A 20,177-nucleotide genomic window follows, 5' to 3' on the forward strand; every position below is an offset into this window, starting at 1 on the left:
ATCTGGGTTAAAGGACAGCGACGTATAGACGTTATTTAAACCACCACTTCCGCATGAATAACTATGCTAGACTACATGGAATCTCAGACTAAATGACGGTCTGGTACATATTTTGACAATCTACAGGCGTTTAGGGTATTCATTTAAACTCAAAGTGCTGCTAGACTAAAACAGGTTTAGACACAGACAGCATTTATCTGGGTTAAAGGACAGCGACGTATAGACGCAATTTAAACCACCACTTCCGCATGAATAACTATGCTAGACTACATGGAATCTCAGACTAAATGACGGTCTGGTACATATTTTGACAATCTACAGGCGTTTAGGGTATTAATTTAAACTCAAAGTGCTGCTAGACTAAAACAGGTTTAGACACAGACAGCATTTATCTGGGTTAAAGGACAGCGACGTATAGACGCAATTTAAACCACCACTTCCGCATGAATAACTATGCTAGACTACATGGAATCTCAGACTAAATGACGGTCTGGTACATATTTTGACAATCTACAGGCGTTTAGGGTATTAATTTAAACTCAAAGTGCTGCTAGACTAAAACAGGTTTAGACACAGACAGCATTTATCTGGGTTAAAGGACAGCGACGTATAGACGCAATTTAAACCACCACTTCCGCATGAATAACTATGCTAGACTACATGGAATCTCATACTACATGACGTCTGGGACGTATTCTGACAGTTTAGAGGGGTTTAATAACGGTTTTCATGCATTTAAGATAAGTAGAAAATATAGCCGTAATATAGCTGGTCTATATTGGTTTATATTGTAGACGCGAGGTTGAAAAGACGTCTATTGCTCACTGGGCTATTTCCAAACGCAACACGCAACATGGATTGTTAACATAAAAAGTCAGAGGACAGATGCCAAACTACCGACATGTTTGCTGTAATTATGTATTATCAGTAGGCAGTCATCAGTCAATATCTCTTTCAATAGCCTTTTCACACCGAATGTACTTTTTTGTGCTATTTTCGGCCCAATACATGCGAATTTCGGTGCATTCCTACTTCCAACTACACTTGCTCCCTGCATCCAGTTGTTGCACATTAACTGCATCGCTCTCATCAAATTCCCCCATTCTGAAAATGAAAGCAGTGTAACGTTAACTGCTGTTATAAACGGAATGATGACATGAGGTGCGTGTCCACTGGCGATATAGAACTGACTACGATAGTTATGGAGATATACTCCAGTTCTACATCGTGGAGCTCCGCCCCATAGGGGAGCTCTGCTCCTATTGGTTTACCCCGCTACCTAAAGCTCTGCTCCTATTGGTTTACCCTGCTACCTAAAGCTCTGCTCCTATTGGTTTACATACTCCAGTTCTACATCGTGGAGCTCCGCCCCATAGGGGAGCTCTGCTCCTATTGGTTTAGGGCCCTGGGCATCCGCGATGCAGAACTGCGTGGATGGCCCGGCCGATATACAATGTTTTGGGCCGCGGTCTGCTGAAATAAGTTATTTTCAATGAAAATCACCAGAGACAAAATTACAAATATATATATATATTTTATATAATACATTCTGAGCGGCCCAGAGTCTCGCGGCCCTCCTGGCATTTGCCAGGCTTGCCCGGTGGCCAGTCCGCCACTGACTGTACCAGAGTAAGTGGCCCTCTGCATGCCCCCCCCCCTTAAGATTGTAATTTGCTTTAATTGTAAATTAAGAAAAACTGTAATAATCTTCCTGGGGGCCATGCACAATGTGTCTCTTCTGCTGCCTCCCTCTGGTCAACCATCCATGTATGGTGTCACAGAGATGTACTCATCCGTTGCTATGAAACCAGTAGTAATAATACATCAGACAACCTCAACTGTTATTTTAGCATCATTAATCCAGCATATAATTAAATAGTTCTAAGAATTTGAAATGGTCAAAGTGCAGTACCACAGGAAATTGGTCAACCTAATGTGTTTTAGAGATTTGGCCTACAAAACATGTCATAGAAGAGTCATATCGCTCTGCAACAATGACAACGACTGCAGGCGGATGCTTGGTCATATTTTCCGACAAAGATCAGATTAGATGAGATTAGTCAATCGGTTCATCGTGTGAACCTGACTCATGCATAAGGGCACAGGTAGGAAATAGCACACAGGAAGCATGCCATGAGAAGTGTGTTTGATCTCTCTCTCTCTGTGGGTGTGTGTGAGTGTGTGTGATTGTGTGTGTGTGTGTGTGTGTGTGTGTGTGTGTGTGTGTGTGTGTGTGTGTGTGAGATTGTGTGAGATTGTGTGAGATTGTGTGTGTGTGTGTGTGTGTGTGTGTGTGTGTGTGTGAGATTGTGTGAGATTGTGTGTGTGTGTGTGTGTGTGTGTGTGTGTGTGTGTGTGATTGCGTGTGTGTGTGTGTGATTGTGTGTGTGTGTGTGTGTGTGTGCACGTGTATGTGTGTGTTTAGTTGATGATGCCAACTGGCGTTGGTGAGGTTGGGATCAGTGGTGTTATTGAGAGATGAGCCTCTCATGTCATGATGACTTCATGTAATGCCCTCCTCACTATTCAGTGGGCAACAAATTGAGTCTGCTAACGACACATGTAGGTCATTTCTAGGTCACCAGTGTTAACGATGTGTCACTTCGAATCTCATAATTTGGAAATCTGTCACCATATATCAACGATACGTGCATAACCATGTATTTACCCGTTGCATGAGGGCGAGGAGAGGAGGATGGGAGGAGGGGAGGAGGGGAGGAGGGGGACGGGGAGGAGGGGAGGAGGGGAGGAGGGGAGGAGGGGAGGAGGGGTGTACGGGGAGGAGGGGAGGATGGGAGGAGGGGAGGAGGGGGACGGGGAGGAGGGGAGGATGGGAGGAGGGGAGGAGGGGAGGAGGGGGAGGAGGGGAGGAGGGGAGGAGGGGGACGGGGTGGAGGGGAGGAGGGGGAGGAGGGGAGGAGGGGAGGAGGGGAGGAGGGGGACGGGGAGGATGGGAGGATGGGAGGAGGGGAGGAGGGGAGGAGGGGAGGAGGGGGAGGAGGGGAGGAGGGGGACGGGGTGGAGGGGAGGATGGGAGGAGGGGAGGAGGGGGAGGAGGGGAGGAGGGGAGGAGGGGGAGGAGGGGAGGAGGGGAGGAGGGGGAGGAGGGGAGGAGGGGAGGAGGGGGAGGAGGGGAGGAGGGGGACGGGGTGGAGGGGAGGAGGGGAGGAGGGGAGGAGGGGGAGGAGGGGAGGAGGGGAGGAGGGGAGGAGGGGAGGAGGGGGAGGAGGGGAGGAGGGGGAGGAGGGGGAGGAGGGGAGGAGGGGAGGAGGGGGACGGGGAGGAGGGGAGGATGGGAGGAGGGGAGGAGGGGAGGAGGGGGAGGAGGGGAGGAGGGGAGGAGGGGAGGAGGGGGAGGAGGGGAGGAGGGGGACGGGGTGGAGGGGAGGAGGGGAGGAGGGGAGGAGGGGGAGGAGGGGAGGAGGGGAGGAGGGGGAGGAGGGGAGGAGGGGGAGGAGGGGAGGAGGGGAGGAGGGGAGGAGGGGGAGGAGGGGAGGAGGGGAGGAGGGGGAGGAGGGGAGGAGGGGGACGGGGTGGAGGGGAGGAGGGGAGGAGGGGGAGGAGGGGAGGAGGGGAGGAGGGGGAGGAGGGGAGGAGGGGAGGAGGGGAGGAGGGGGAGGAGGGGAGGAGGGGGAGGAGGGGAGGAGGGGGAGGAGGGGAGGAGGGGTGTACGGGGAGGGAGGGGGAGGAGGGGGAGGAGGGGAGGAGGGGTGTACGGGGAGGAGGGGAAGGAGAGGGAGGAGGGGAGGAGGGGAGGAGGGGTGTACGGGGAGGATGGGAGGAGGGGAGGAGGGGAGGAGGGGGAGGAGGGGGAGGAGGGGAGGAGGGGGAGGAGGGGAGGAGGGGGAGGAGGGGAGGAGGGGTGTACGGGGAGGGAGGAGTCACAAATGACTTTCGCATCCAACTCTGCTCGCTTTGGTGCAGAGAACGGGCAGGGAAAAAGGGGTCTGGACAGGCGCATGGAAAAATCGTACGATGCAACCCCTGTGCATGCAACTACACCCCTCTGCAAGGCACTGGATCCTTTGTAACATAATTTCCTGATTATACAGATATTTAGGGTTTTCTCAGATATTCCAACATGTTATTCTGACGAGAGAGAGGAGGTGTGTTGGATTAGAGACACTTTTATAGATATACGTCGCCTTGCTTGGCTTTGAACGCCAACCTCAAGTGCATCTGTGCATGTACGAACCACGAAGTTTCTGCACGCATGACATCTAATCTTTGATCCTCTGATCGTCTGTATGCCGGAGAGACGATCATATTGTTGCTACTTTGTTGCGTAGCGCATTTATTTTTTCCTGGTCACAGATTCTTCCACCATTGACTTAATCTGGAGAACCATGTTGTCTCATATGAAGATCAAGAAGGACAAGGAGATCATGGGAGATTACGAGACTCAAGTGAAAGGTTGGTGTTGGTATATTAATATTTCCTTAATCAAACCGCGCTTGTTGTTTTGACATTGGTCATTCATTCAACTCACACACATACGAGGGGGGTTCAGGTGGAGCCAAATTGCGTAACTCTCATATCAGCCCCGAGTGCAACATTGTAACATCAGAGGGCATCTAAGACTGTCAACATTGTTTGTTATTAAACATACATGATGACATGATGGGAATGCTCAACACTTATTTGAAAACAAGCTTTCAAAACAACCGATTTATTTAGATAATCATACTACAATAATACATAATACAACATCATGTCAGTGACAGTAGCATTGTTACAGATCTGCAGCTTGACTACTATATTTAGAAACAGAAATGCAATAGCATGGCCTTGCACAATGCAGCACCAGTCCAGGAGAGGAACAATGTCTTGACATTATGGAGCACAGGGTTGGTGTGTTCAGGGTGTGTTCAGGTCCATTTGCACTGTGCTGCCTTCTCTCATCTGTCCTGCAACTGTTATTGTCTGTCTGTCTGTCTGTCTTTCTCCAGATTTCTATTGTGCCTGGTCAGCCAGGGCAAATGGTTTTTAACGCCTGGTATTCTCAAGATAGACAGCAGACACTGACATATGATGCTATTTTAAAAAGACAATCCCTTGGACCTCATACTCAAGGTGTTGGTCGCTGTCACACTGTCTACAACAGGTCTGTGTTTCCTTCAAGTGTTTCCTTCAAGACTAAAGGTCATCTGATTACAGCCGGCGTAACCGTACTACCATTAGGCAGCATCTCAGGGTCATGTTCACTGTTTAGGCTGACTTAACTTACCTGTACACACTCAATGCTCCTGTAATCAACAACCACATGGGAAGTAGATCTATCATCTAGATTCCCAGAGTAAGTTAATGCCATATCATGTTAATTTCCAGACACATACCAAGTAAGGATGTGTTAGGGCCTGGAACAGGAGAGACTGGCTTGGGAAGCTCCTCTCACGGCAAACAGTTCAGAAACACCATAAATAATGTATGCTGTCAGCATGAATTATGAACCATGAAAGGGTTTTACTGTCTGCTGCTAAATATGAGACTGTAGAAGAAGAACCACCCAGAGAGGATTGTGGGTCGGGAAAGAACGTCATGGATCAGAACCGGCGGGGTGGAATGCTGTACACGGGTTAGGGGACTACTTTTAGACGACATTCTCATCTAAGTCTTTCTCAAACCTCTGTTTCTATTTCTACATCTGTCTGAATGAAGCCTCATAGGTCATATCATCACCCTCCCCTGATCTAAAATAAACCCAACATAGTTAAATATAACTTTTCTCTTCTCTCTGCTGCGCCTCTCTGAACCTGAGGGTTGTCCAAACTGGTGCATTCCCAGGAAGGAGTACACTCTTTAATGGTAAATGTAAATGGACTGCATTTATATAGCACCTTTATCCAAAGAGCTTTACAACGGCCTCTCATTCACCCATTCACACACACATTCACACACCAATGGCGGCAAGCTACCATGCAAGGCACCGGCCCGCTCACTGGGAGCAATTTAGGGTTCAGTGTCTTGCCCTTCGACATGTGGCCAGCCGGGGCTCGAACCGCCGATCTGCCAACCTTGCGATCATTAGACGGCGGCTCTACCTCCTGAGACACAGCCGCCCACAACACTTACATACTGTGCAGTAAATAGTTAACCTTTATTTAGACCTTTATTTATAGAATGTACTGGTAAAGGACGGTACAACTGTTATTACATTTTATTTACATTTACGGCATTTAGCAGACGCCTTATTCCAAAGCGACTTACAATCAATACATTTGAATACTAAGCAAGTGAATCATCAATCCACCAGTCGTAGCAGGAAGAGTAATCCAGCTCAGGCCCGGGGCCACTGATAGAAGGAAAAACCTTCTTCTATTTTTTTTATATAGACACTGGAGAAACAGAGAAACAATACAAGGGGGGCAATAGACGTTTTTAGGGACACAGTAAAGGGGAAAAACTGGTGTCTTCAGGAGACGCAGTGCTGGGGGGCAGTAGATGTCTCAGGAGGAGCAGTTAAGGTGTAACCTGAAGAGATGGGTCTTCAGTCTACGACGGAAGATGGGTAGACTAGTGACTCTGCAGTTCTGCAGTTACGTGATAATTGCATACTAATTACACTCATTGTTTTTTTAAAATTAAATATGTTTTTAGAGCATTTCTCATTTCTGCTTTAATGGGATAGAGACAGTAGAGATTGACAGGAAGGATGGGTGAGAGAGAGGAGGATAGAGACAGTAGAGATTATGACAGGAAGGATGGGTGAGAGAGAGAGGAGGATAGAGACAGTAGAGATTGACAGGAAGGATGGGTGAGAGAGAGAGAGAGGAGGATAGAGACAGTAGAGATTGACAGGAAGGATGGGTGAGAGAGAGAGAGGAGGATAGAGACAGTAGAGGTTGACAGGAAGGATGGGTGAGAGAGAGAGGAGGATAGAGACAGTAGAGATTGACAGGAAGGATGGGTGAGAGAGAGAGAGAGGAGGATAGAGACAGTAGAGATTGACAGGAAGGATGGGTGAGAGAGAGAGAGGAGGATAGAGACAGTAGAGGTTGACAGGAAGGATGGGTGAGAGAGAGAGAGGAGGATAGAGACAGTAGAGATTGACAGGAAGGATGGGTGAGAGAGAGAGAGAGGAGGATAGAGACAGTAGAGATTGACAGGAAGGATGGGTGAGAGAGAGAGAGAGGAGGATAGAGACAGTAGAGGTTGACAGGAAGGATGGGTGAGAGAGAGAGAGGAGGATAGAGACAGTAGAGGTTGACAGGAAGGATGGGTGAGAGAGAGAGAGGAGGATAGAGACAGTAGAGGTTGACAGGAAGGACGGGTGAGAGAGAGAGGAGGATAGAGACAGTAGAGATATGACAGGAAGGATGGGTGAGAGAGAAGAGGAGGATAGAGACAGTAGAGATTGACAGGAAGGATGGGTGAGAGAGAGAGAGAGGAGGATAGAGACAGTAGAGATTGACAGGAAGGATGGGTGAGAGAGAGGAGGATAGAGACAGTAGAGATTGACAGGAAGGATGGGTGAGAGAGAGGAGGATAGAGACAGTAGAGACTGACAGGAAGGATGGGTGAGAGAGAGAGGAGGATAGAGACAGTAGAGCTTGACAGGAAGGATGGGTGAGAGAGAGGGGGATGACATGCAGGATATGTCGACAGCCGGAATCAAGAGTTACCAATGGTGCTGAATGTTTTGAGCTACAAAATATGGTTTCTTCGTACATCCTGGATATGTAACTGAAACAGGTCTGTCAAACTAAGGAAGGGTAACTAACATTCTGGACAGATTTCTTGTCACTCTACCTTGACATGGGCAGGGTAGAAGATGCAATGATCCTTGCTCGCCACTAAGAGTGAAATGCTGTGTCAACTAGAAACTCAGTTGAGTATTAGTCATCTAGAATTGCAATATCACTACTTACTCCAGACTGTAGCCTACCTGCAGCAGAACACTTATAACCCAAGATCACTCCCTTGTGTGCAGACTGTTAGTGCTTGAACAGTTTGGGCTGTTTAGTTTTTATCTTACTGCTTTTAACGAGATATGATACATACACGTTGCAGCTTGTTGCTATTGTATTTGCTGGCAGTGTGTGTGCGTGTGTGTGTGTGTGTTTGTGTGTGTGTGTGTGTGTGTGTCTGTGTCTGTGTCTGTGTCTGTGTCTGTGTGTGTGTGTCTGTGTCTGTGTCTGTGTCTGTGTCTGTGTCTGTGTCTGTGTCTGTGTCTGTGTCTGTGTCTGTGTCTGTGTCTGTGTCTGTGTCTGTGTCTGTGTCTGTGTGTGTGTGTGTCTGTATTTGCTATATGTGTGTCATGCCAGCCTATAGACTGCGTCGAGCCATCACAGCTGAGTGTGCCGTCTCAGTTTCATGAAAAGCTTTTAAGCTAAGCTGACATCTTAAGCTCATTTGCAAGCCAGCCTGGCTGGGATGAGTTGGGAGCTATAAGGGCTCACGTTGGCATCGGGCTGTAATAATGCTGAGTAGCCGACTACACAGCACCATGCAGCAGGCAGCAGCCCTATGCTCGCTATTTCTGGCAGAGCAGATTATTTCTTGACATGGGTACTTGATCATTTTACTTATAGAGCATTTAGGGACCAACTCTGCACTAAGATGACTGACTACGCTATAATGAACGTTCATCACCATGAAACATGTAGTGATAACTATCTGCGTTAACAGTAACAGGTCGTGGCTCACACACTGGTTGTGGAATGTGGTCACTACCTATGATGAGTCAATGACGGTGGTATGTCTCAGAGATAACTGGTTAAACCACCAATGATGGAGTTGGCCTTCCAAGAATTCTGGAACAGTTCTAGATTGTTTTGAATAAGATAGCAACACATATTACAACAGCAGTTATGGAAACAGTATAGAACGGGTTCTACCAAGGGTGAACAGTGTGGCGCTGGATAGAATGATCGAAACTGCGTTTATTCATGTCACAATGCCAAAAAAACAACATCTAAAAGCTAAATTCCGCTAAAACGCTGAATTCACTGAGGAACATCATCAACACTTTCACTTTAATGAAAGATAGTTAGTCTAGTATATATCGTTTAGTATATATAGTTTATAGTTTAGTATATATAGTTTAATTTGCCATGAAATGTTTACATATTAGCGCCGCAAAGTTCACAACGTGGCACAGCGGCTCTCTTCCTGCATGCCCCTGTATAACTTTATAACATTGTGTAATGCTTCATTGTGTAATGCTTCATTGTGTAATGCTTCATTGTGTAATGCTTCATTTGGTTGAATCTGGAAGAACCAAGGCAACCTAGACAACATGCTGAACATCATTTGTCTTAGTAAGGCTGGTTTGGAGGTACTGTAGGCTACAGCTACACATCTCAACACATTCTCACTGAAAGAAACCTGCCTTGTTGATGCCCTGGGTCGTAAACATGACTGTGTCATTGCAGGGCTGTTGTGCAATGTGTGGCTGAAGGTACGTTAGTCTGTTATGTAGGAGTCTACACAGAGGAGGACGTTATTGTAATTCTGTTGTGTTGCTGAAGGTACGTTAGTCTGTTATTTAGAAGTCTACACAGAGGAGGACATTATGGCAGTTCTGTTTCCTCTGATCAGTCTAGTGTTCTTCCTCTCTTCCTCCTGATACAGTTTTTGCAGATCTGCATTCCAGGGCGGTCTGCCGGATACTCCCCGCCTCATCAGTATTCATCACTGTGAAAAAATGCTTTGACTTGTGCTGTCATGAGATGTCATGGTTTCACTGTTGCAATGAAGCACACACATCCACACACACACACACACACACACATCTACACACACACACACACACACACACACACACACACACACACACACACACACACACACACACACACATACACATCCACCCACACACCCACGCCTACACTCCACCCCCCCACACCATCTCTCCTGTATTTCTGGTTTTAGCTCTGCAATGAGAACACGCAATGAATGAGCTACAGTTGCACTTGAAATAATGTTCGTCTTGGCATTGGAAATCAGTCGTGAGGTGATTCTGAACCTCCTAGCCGGGGACCTCTCATCCTGTCTCCTGGCTAGCCTGCATGGGGATGCCCCCCCCCCTCATTAAAACTATTTGTTTCCACAGAGAGACAGAAATGTGAATTCAAGCCTGTGAAGTCTGTAAAGACATCTCATAGTAATTACTGCTCTCCTAAGACAAGTGCTCCCAGCACACTGCCTTGCTTTGTGCCAAATTACACTGGAAGTGTCCGTCTGGGTTAGGTGACGACATGTGACTACTAGTCACGCATGGCTTCCTGCTGAGACGACCCCAGAGAGAGAGTGAGAGAGAGAGACAGCATCACTGGCCATCACATAGAGGTACGGTGGCTCGTCCAGCCTATTGCCCTGACTGTGACAGCTCTATCATACCATGCTCTATGTCATGTCTGTGCTCTGCGGTGCAGGGGCAGACTCAGGGGCTTAACCAGCCAGACCTGCAAGGCAGTAGGGAACTAGGTGCCCTTGCAGACCTCATTAACACTAAAACAGCCATGAGAAAAATGTTATATCTTTGCACTCAATCATATTTCAGGACCCTCCTTTCATGACTTTTCCTAGATATGTGCGTTCTACCACCCAGTATCCTTACTTTTTCAAAATCATATCAGGATAAGCTAGTATAAAGCTATTTTGCCGTTTTTCTGTGTAGGAAGCAGGCTAATTTACAAGTGGCCAACTAGTGGTCGTTGTGTGTAAATAGCAGTTTGAGCATTGTAAAGAGGCAGCTCTTTTAGTAGGTAAAAAAGGCACGGCTGTTCTAGTGTTAACCAGCCAGACCTGCAAGGCAGTGGGGAAATAGCTGCCCTTGCAGACCTCATTAAACTTCAGCTTGTACTACAGCATTGTAACTAGTAACTTTATGAGAGGTTGTTAAGATCCTTTTATTGATCACCCTTTTAATGGAAAATAATTGTCTCTTTTGTTCTTCAGTATACGGCAAGACAACATATTGACATTGAGCTAGGCTAAGTGTAGGTTAAATGTGTTTGTTCAAACCAGGCGCTCTAGTCTTCCACCTGATGTACAGTACCACCACCTCCATAGAGAACCTGGCAGTGATCTGGGTGTACTACAGTCACCTCAGACAAATGTAATTCTTTGAACATCGTGGAAAAGGTGTTTTCAGTTAAAGAAACAAGGTTGATGTTTTTGGAGGCGACAGAATGGGGAAGCAGAGGGGAACGAATCAGCCGGGCTCAGGAAGGTACATTGTTATAACCAGAAGACCTAAAGCAGAGCCTTTCAGAGGGTAATCTCACACTACTATAGTGACTATAGTATAATGGACTGAAATGGTAAATGGACTGCACTTATATAGCGCCTTTATCCAAAGCGCTTTACAACGGCCTCTCATTCACCCATTCACACACACATTCACACACCAATGGCGGCAAGCTACCATGCAAGGCGCCGACCCACTCACTGGGAGCAATTTGGGGTTCAGTGTCTTGCCCAAGGACACTTCGACATGTGGCCAGCCGGGGTTCGAACCGCCGATCTGCCAACCTTGCAATCATGAGACGGCGGCTCTACCTCCTGAGACACAGCGCAACTATAGCGTTGTTTCAGGCATTTCATATCATCATCCAAACCCAGTGGGTTATGGGTACATACTATTGGCTGCTCTATCTCAAGGAATCATTCCATTGGCTAATCATTCCATTGGCTATGTGTGTACACCAGGTGGAAAGGGACTGTTTTATGAGAGGTTGTTAAGATGCCGTTCCTTTTATTGATCACCCTTTTAATGGAAATAATTGTCTCTTTTGTTCTTCAGTATTACTACAAGACAACATGTTGACATTAAGCTATATAAGTGTTGTGAAGGCCCACAGTTTAGAGCCAGTTTTAGTTTCCCCGAAATCAGCCCTTCTGCCCCAGTTAGTTTCCTTTGTTATTTTCTATACAATTATATACGTTTCGTGAAGTATATGTATTATTCTTGTAATGTTTTATGCATATGTTTGATGACGTAGTATCCGGGGTGTGTCTGTGACCCGGATGCTACGTTCGGTGGTGGTATATAAGAGACGGAAGGGCGGAGTCAGTCAGTGTGTGTGGTGAGCAGCAGAACGAGAGAGAAGCAGTACGAGAGAGAATAACGAGAAGCCGATCCAAGAGGGCGGATTCAGCAGCGCGCACCCCGTGCAGCAACTGAAGACGCCAGGAAAGCGATCATCGAGTGTACCACGGTAGCCCGTTTTAGTTGTGTTCAACGTTGGACCAAGCGGGACGCCAGCTGGACATTAATCGTCGCCTCCACGAGCGAACACAGACTCCAGCGGAGCTTCTACGCGGACCACTTCATCGACGCACAGGCCATTCAACCAGGCCTCAACGCGCACCACGCCACTGGACTATAAGCCTGTTCAGGCCAGAGACTATCAGTGAGTGATTGAGAGTGTGTGTGGCCGGCCGGGTGGGAATGTATATATGGGGATGTATACAACCGTCGTGTAATAAATGTGTTGTTCATCTGTAATACCGTGTGTTAGTTGTTTGTAGCTTCAATGCTAATGCTAGTTGTTTGTAGCTTCAATGCTAATGCTAGTTGTTTGTAGCGTTAATGCTAATGCTAGTTGTTTGTAGCGCTAATGCTAATGCTAGTTGTTTGAAGGCTAATGCTAATGCTAGTTACCTTGCTAATGCTAACGACATTAACTGCCAGTCTAACGGTTTGCTGTCGCCCCCTGCCTGTATCCTCCTATACTGCCTATTTAGCTCCCTTAGTTAGATAACCAGCCCCTTCCTAAAGTATACAGTCCTTTTCAGCTACTCCCTGGTTACAATTGGTCCTTCGAGCCGGATAGGTAGTGTAGTGATAGCATGGCTGAGCGCAGCCAACCAGACCAGACAGTTACCCCCCTTTCTCCGCCCCCTGAGCCAGAGCCACGACCACAGAGAGTCCCGCGGTTGCCTCCGAGGTTACAGGAGTATGAGCTTGAGCTCGAAAGCTCACTGAGTGGTAGCGAGGAGCGCACTCCACGGGATACAGTGGTCGGAGAGGCCGAGGTGTCCGCCGGCGAGCAGGTGGCTAGCACTGAGACAGCCCTCAAAGAGCACCAGCCTGAGGATGAGATGGCAGAACCGCAGGGTTTTGCCGTGGAAACGGAAGAACAGGAAGGAGAGGCCCGGTCCGACAGCGCCTGCGGGCGGAAGAGGGAGGGCCTCAGCCTTAACGATCTGCCTCCCAGTACGGCGCGCTCGAGACCTAGCTCCTGCCGCTCAGTGGCTTCCTACCGGTCCAGGGCTTCCGTGGGCAGTTCTGCCTCTGGGGCGGATAGCCTGCACTCCAGAGGGAGTGGTGCCGCGCTGTCCGAATATATGCGCCAACAGGCCGAGATGGCGTTAGAGCGGGAGCGCCAACAGGCCGAGACGGCGTTAGAGCGGGAACGACTCCAGTTCGAGCGTGAACGCCTCCAGCGCCAGGAGGCGCTAGAACGCGAACGCCTCCAGATGAACGGAGCGGAACGCGCGGCGGAGAGACAGCGCCAGGAGGCGCTAGAACGTGAACGCGCGGCGGAGAGACAGCGCCAGGAGGCGCTAGAACGTGAACGCTTCCAGATGGAGCGCGACCGCCTCCAGACGGAGAGACAGCGCCAGGAGGCGCTAGAACGTGAATGCCTCCAGCGCCAGGAGGCGCTAGAACGGGAACGCTTCCAGATGGAGCGCGACCGCCTCCAGACGGAGAGGCAGATGAACGGAGCGGAACGTGCGGCGGAGAGACAGCGCCAGGAGGCGTTAGAGAGGGAACGCATCCAGTACGAGCGCGAGCGCCTCCAGATGGAGGGGGCGGAACGCGCGGCGGAGAGGCAGATGGCGAGAGAGCAACTGCACGCAGAGAAGATGGAGGAAATGATGCAGACCATGCGCGACGTGTGCATCAGCAGAACTCCGTCGGCCTGTAGCTCCAGAGTATCATCCGCACGGCCCTCTCGAGTGCCATCTCCTGAACCCCCCGCCGATGGCTCCATGACCCCCGCCAGGACTGTCCAACTACAGGCCCAGCTGACCACCTGGAAGGAAGAGGACCAGGGACCCGACCGCTACGCGGCCCAGAGGGAGCCAGCGTCGCTGCCCGGGAGGGGAGTCATCCCCCAAGAGCGTAGCACACCCCTAGGTCCTCCAGTGCACCAAAATGCATGCAGGCCGGACACCCAGACCGTCACTCCAGCACCGATGATCCACTACAGGATGTTCCCCCAGGTGGAGGGACCCAAGTTCCCCTTCTTCAAGGACGAGGACAGGAGCCAGTATGTGGAGCTACGCATCTGCCTAGACACGCTCTTGGACAACTCCTGCTCCGAGTCCTACAAATATGCGATTCTCCTTCAGCATGTGAGGAACCCCAGAGCCCACAACATGGTACTGGCCCATGCCTCCGCACCGACACCTTACACCCGAGCGCTCGCTGACTTGGATGCCCGCTACGGTCGTCCCTGGAACCACGCCCTTGCTGAACTGCAAGCCCTCGAACAGCAGGCCCCCATCAAGGATGACCGGGCGCTGGATGACTTCGCGCTCCGCGTGCACACCTTGGTTGGGATGCTGAAGACGCAGGGCCCAGCTGGCGCCAGCGAGATCAACAGCACCTCCAACGTAGAGCGGCTGCTCCGCAAGATCCCACGCTTCCGGCAGGAGAGGTTCCGGCGACAGCAGCGCGTTCGTCACCCCGGGAAGTTGGGTCTGAGCATGGCTGCCTTCGCGGAGTTCCTACTGGAGGAAGTGCATGACACCAACGTAGACGCCATGGGTTACGCTGAGCCGAAGAAGGAGAGGGAGAAGGGAGACCGCTGGGACGGGCCGAGCTCGAACAGAGGACGCCCAGTAGGAGTGCTGCACACGGAGGAGGAGCCTCGGAGAGAGAGGACCACCCGACCTGAGGGAAAGGATTCCTCTCAACCCCCTCCAAAGGGACGGAGAGGTCCACCGCCATGTCCGTACTGCACCAGCGAGCACTGGCTCAATGAGTGCAGTGACTTCAACAACCTGAGTACCGAGGCCAAGCAGAGGTGGCTCGAGAAGAACCAGAGGTGCTGGAACTGTGGGCGCGACCATCTGGCGAAGAACTGCACCTTGAGGAGGAAGTGCAACCGCTGTGAGGAGGTCCACCTCCACATCCTACACGAGGTCTCCCTCGCCAGGTCCACGGAGGGCAACAGAAGCCCTAGGTCCGGTCGCGCACCGGAAGAGGAAACCCCTGTCTACTACCTAGACTCGCCACAGAGCAGCGGCTCCAAGGTTCTACTGAAGGTGGTGAAGGTCCGACTTCACCACAACAACGCTGTGTACGACACGTACGCCGTTCTAGACGACGGGTCGGAACGGACCATCCTTCTCCAGGGGGCAGTGCGCCAGTTGGGGCTCCAAGGGACTGCGGAGAAGCTGACTCTGCGCACGATACGTCGCGACCTTAAAGAGGTCACCGGGGCGAGAATCAACTTCTCTATCTCCCCGGCGGGGCGGCCGTCGGATAGACATCGGCTTCAGAATGTCTTCACCGCCGACCAGCTAGCGCTCTCCCGCTACGACTACCCCCTGGAGAGGTTACGCGCAAGATATCCCCACCTACGGGGAGTAGACCTACATCCGATAGAAGGAGCGGAGCCAACCCTTCTCATCGGCTCGGACAACGCTGAACTGATCGTGTCGCTCCGTCCTCCGCTGAGAGGACCACGAGGCTGCCCGATGGCTGTTAAGACTGCGCTTGGGTGGGCCCTCCAAGGCGCTACCGAGTGGAGAGAGAGGGACGGGAGAGCTACGTCATCCCTCCATGTCCGAACCGAAGAAGCAAACCAACCAACCGGACCGCCTGGAGTGGAATCTATTGCTGCCAGTGCACCTGGAACAGTTAGTACCACAAATGGTTCACCACAGGATGACCAACCGAGGAAGAAGTCTCTGTGGACAGAGCATAAGTCTCTGGATGGGAAGCCTTACTACTACAACTCCCAGACTAAGGAGTCCCGGTGGTGGCGCTACCGTGCCATGGCGGCAACAGCTGTTGCCGAGGAACACCTGCAGGTGGCCATGCACCCTCACGTGGCCGAGGTCAGCATTGACGCACCCGTCAACTCCGTCAAGTACACGTCAGCCATGAAAGTCTCAGCCAGTATTGTAGACGCCTCCAAGGAGGAAAGGCCGAAGTTGGCGAAGAAGAGAGTAAAGTGGAACCCAGAAGAGGAGGCCAAGCAGGCCTTCAAAGAGCTTCTGGAGGAGGATGGTGGTTCATCCGACGCGTCATGGGAGCAAACCATGAGAATGATCATCAACGACCCACGCTACAGCGCCCTGCCCAAGCTGAGTGAGAAGAAGCAAGCGTTTAAGGCCTACCAGGCTAAGAAGGAGAAGGAACAAGCCAAGCAGCTCAGGAAGAGGAACTGTGAGGCGCTGACGAGCATTCTGGACAACATGGCCAACGTCACCCACTGCACCACCTGGTCCGAGGCCCAGCAGTACCTGCTGGACGACCCCTTCTTCGCTGCATACGAGGCGCTGCAGAGCATGGACCAGGAAGACGCTCTGATCTGCTTCGAGGAGCACATCCGCGCCCTGGAGAAGGAGGAGAAGCAGACGATTCTGCTGAGGGAGAGAGACAAGATGTCCGAAGGTGCCGTGGTACTGGTGAGGGACCAGTCCCTTCCGCGCGCCGCCTGGCAGACAGGCAGAGTGGTCGACACTATCACCTCCTACCTCGCGCTGCTGGAGCAGCCTAGCCAGTGTGCCTTCTTAGTTAACTGAAACCGAGGGTTTCATGGGGCGGCTGTTGTGAAGGCCCACAGTTTAGAGCCAGTTTTAGTTTCCCCGAAATCAGCCCTTCTGCCCCAGTTAGTTTCCTTTGTTATTTTCTATACAATTATATACGTTTCGTGAAGTATATGTATTATTCTTGTAATGTTTTATGCATATGTTTGATGACGTAGTATCCGGGGTGTGTCTGTGACCCGGATGCTACGTTCGGTGGTGGTATATAAGAGACGGAAGGGCGGAGTCAGTCAGTGTGTGTGGTGAGCAGCAGAACGAGAGAGAAGCAGTACGAGAGAGAATAACGAGAAGCCGATCCAAGAGGGCGGATTCAGCAGCGCGCACCCCGTGCAGCAACTGAAGACGCCAGGAAAGCGATCATCGAGTGTACCACGGTAGCCCGTTTTAGTTGTGTTCAACGTTGGACCAAGCGGGACGCCAGCTGGACATTAATCGTCGCCTCCACGAGCGAACACAGACTCCAGCGGAGCTTCTACGCGGACCACTTCATCGACGCACAGGCCATTCAACCAGGCCTCAACGCGCACCACGCCACTGGACTATAAGCCTGTTCAGGCCAGAGACTATCAGTGAGTGATTGAGAGTGTGTGTGGCCGGCCGGGTGGGAATGTATATATGGGGATGTATACAACCGTCGTGTAATAAATGTGTTGTTCATCTGTAATACCGTGTGTTAGTTGTTTGTAGCTTCAATGCTAATGCTAGTTGTTTGTAGCTTCAATGCTAATGCTAGTTGTTTGTAGCTTCAATGCTAATGCTAGTTGTTTGTAGCGTTAATGCTAATGCTAGTTGTTTGTAGCGCTAATGCTAATGCTAGTTGTTTGAAGGCTAATGCTAATGCTAGTTACCTTGCTAATGCTAACGACATTAACTGCCAGTCTAACGGTTTGCTGTCGCCCCCTGCCTGTATCCTCCTATACTGCCTATTTAGCTCCCTTAGTTAGATAACCAGCCCCTTCCTAAAGTATACAGTCCTTTTCAGCTACTCCCTGGTTACAATAAGTATAGGCTAAATGTGTTTGTTCAAACCAGGCACTCTAGTCTTCCACCTGATGTACAGTACCACCACCTCCATATAGAACTTGGCAGTGATCTGGGTGTACTACAGTCACCTCAGACTAATGTAATTCTTTGAACATCGTGGAAAAGGTGTTTTCAGTTAAAGAAACAAGGTTGATGTTTTTGGAGGCTGAATGGGGAGGCAGAGGGGAACGAATCAGCCGGGCTCAGGAAGGTACGTTGTTAGAACCAGAAGACCTAAAGCAGAGCCTTTCAGAGGGTAATCTCACACTACTATAGTGACTATTGTATAATGGTAAATGGACTGCATTATATAGCACCTTTTTTGCTGCTATAAAGCGCTTTACAAAGGCCTCTCATTCACACACACATTCACACACCAATGGCGGCAAGCTGCCATGCAAGGCGCCGGCCCGCTCACTGGGAGCAATTTGGGGTTCAGTGTCTTGCCCAAGGACACTTTGACATTTGGCCAGCCGGGGCTCGGACCGCCGATCTGCCAACCTTGCGATCATTAGACGGCGGCTCTACCTCCTGAGACACAGCCTCTACCTCCTGAGACACAGTCGCCCACTAAGTATAGACTTAGTAAGTAATAGACAGACCAGAATTTCTGCACACGCCAAACTGGTGGCTCCGATTTGCTTCCAGTAAAGAATGCTGAGCAACACTACGTTTTAGTGGGCATGGCCGCTTAATTGGTCATTTTGTTAAGCTAATGTTGTTAGCGTACAGGCGGAGGGTAGGTCTCTGGCAATGAGTGGGTGGGCATAATTGAATATGTTATGAAGATTGTCCACCAATGAGGATTTCACTGCAAATGTTGGAGTGGAACAGCATTTTTGTATACTATACCATACTATCAGTTGTAGGCAGCATATGTAACCACAAGCTGAAGTGTATATACTACATACTGCCTACTAAATTCATAATAAGTATGCCAATACCAGCCGACCGTTTACACTGCAGTATGCATATGACGACAAAGCATTTTGGGGATTTAGTACCCCAGTAGTGTCCAGTCATGGCATACTCAAATATTCAGCAAAATCTAGTATACATACTAAATTTCCCGCATACTCAAATTGTGCATACTGTACAGTGTGAACGCTCTCGCATACTCAAATCTACGTCATATCTAGTATGAGTAGTATGCTAGTATGCTATCTCGAACACAGACATTTATTTATATCATGTCATACCTTTTTGTTTCCATTCGGTAAACATTGTCAGGGCTGTATGGTTATTATAGCCTACTGTAGGCCCACTTGGGGCTGCCAATTGTGGATAGTAATATTATTAAACGTAAAAGAATTACAGTGCATGGCGGGATCGTTGTGTGTAGGCCTACTATGCGTCCTTCCCCCTATTTATAGAGGATATTCTGTTGTTAGGATGGATAAACCCTGACAGGTGCTAACTGCTGCCCGTTATGATCAGATAACGTACTACTATTTTCACCTATTGGTAATTATTGAAGGTGGAAATGTCAGAGGTGTTTTAGCTTGTGTTGGTCGGGGGACTTTGTGGTGACACTGAATTACCAGAATGGTCTTTGCACATCATGGTGTTAGCGCATCGCTCTTTAGCAGAAGCAAACTGAAGTCCTGAGCGTGTTAGTCCTAACCCATCCTGTGTGTTAGTGTGTCTAGGAAAATGTGTTTTTGCTTAGGCTATGTGCTGTGAAATAACAGAATAAACATCCACTTACGGCTGCTCCCACCAGAGATGTGATGGAGCAACCAGAGGGATTCTTTTTCACAATTTCACTCTGCCTCCTTTTCAGATCTCTGGAAGTAATTAATGTTTAGTCAAAATACTTGTAAAACTCACCGGACCATACCATTGCGGTAATGAAAAAATTTAATGTAGCCTAAGCTAATGCTGAACACTCTTGTTTTGGGGGGAAAATAAACATTGGAAATGGACAGACACACTCAGTAATGAACCTTCAACAAGCCACAGGGAACATCTGAGTCATTTTGGCAAAAAAGATCAATATTACTAACTGCAGGATTCTAACTGCAGGATTCTAACTGCAGGATTCTCCCCAGGATTTTTCAATAGCGTGATGCTGGATTGCATTATCAAAACCCGACTTGCGTTTATTCATGTCAAAATGCACAGAAAACACCTAAAAAGCTGACTTCATTGAGGAACATCATAACTTTGTTAACAACGACAACAGTGTCGTTGGCGAAACAAAGATAGTTATCTTTAATTTGCCTTGAAATGTTTACCTAGCGACGCAGCCAAGCTCACAGCGTGGCGCAGTGCCACTCTGAATTCTTCTGGGAGATCGCTGATAACTAGAGATGTTTGAACACGTATTTATTCTGTAAAGGCCCAAATCATTGATTGAATCCAATGCAGTATGGTACAGATTACCCCTGAAGAATCTTCTTGTCGGTAAAATGATG

General features: G+C 49.4%; 1 protein-coding gene across 2 annotated transcripts in view; it reads left to right on the forward strand.

Annotated features, from left to right (window-relative positions):
- Positions 1-4,346: 4,346 nt before the first annotated feature.
- LOC308170690 (SLIT-ROBO Rho GTPase-activating protein 3-like) overlaps positions 4,347-20,177 on the forward strand; it is a gene marked incomplete at both ends in the record, with an annotated part of 52,326 nt that continues 36,495 nt past the window's right edge. For both annotated transcript variants that reach the window (XM_080545515.1, XM_080545516.1), the window contains one exon: positions 4,347-4,413. In XM_080545515.1, the coding sequence (XP_080401641.1) occupies positions 4,347-4,413 (67 nt within the window). The remainder of the gene's footprint in view (positions 4,414-20,177) is intronic.

The sequence above is a fragment of the Nansenia antarctica genome (genome assembly GCF_963989245.1).
Source record: "Nansenia antarctica genome assembly, chromosome: 15".
Lineage (NCBI taxonomy): Eukaryota > Metazoa > Chordata > Actinopteri > Argentiniformes > Microstomatidae > Nansenia > Nansenia antarctica.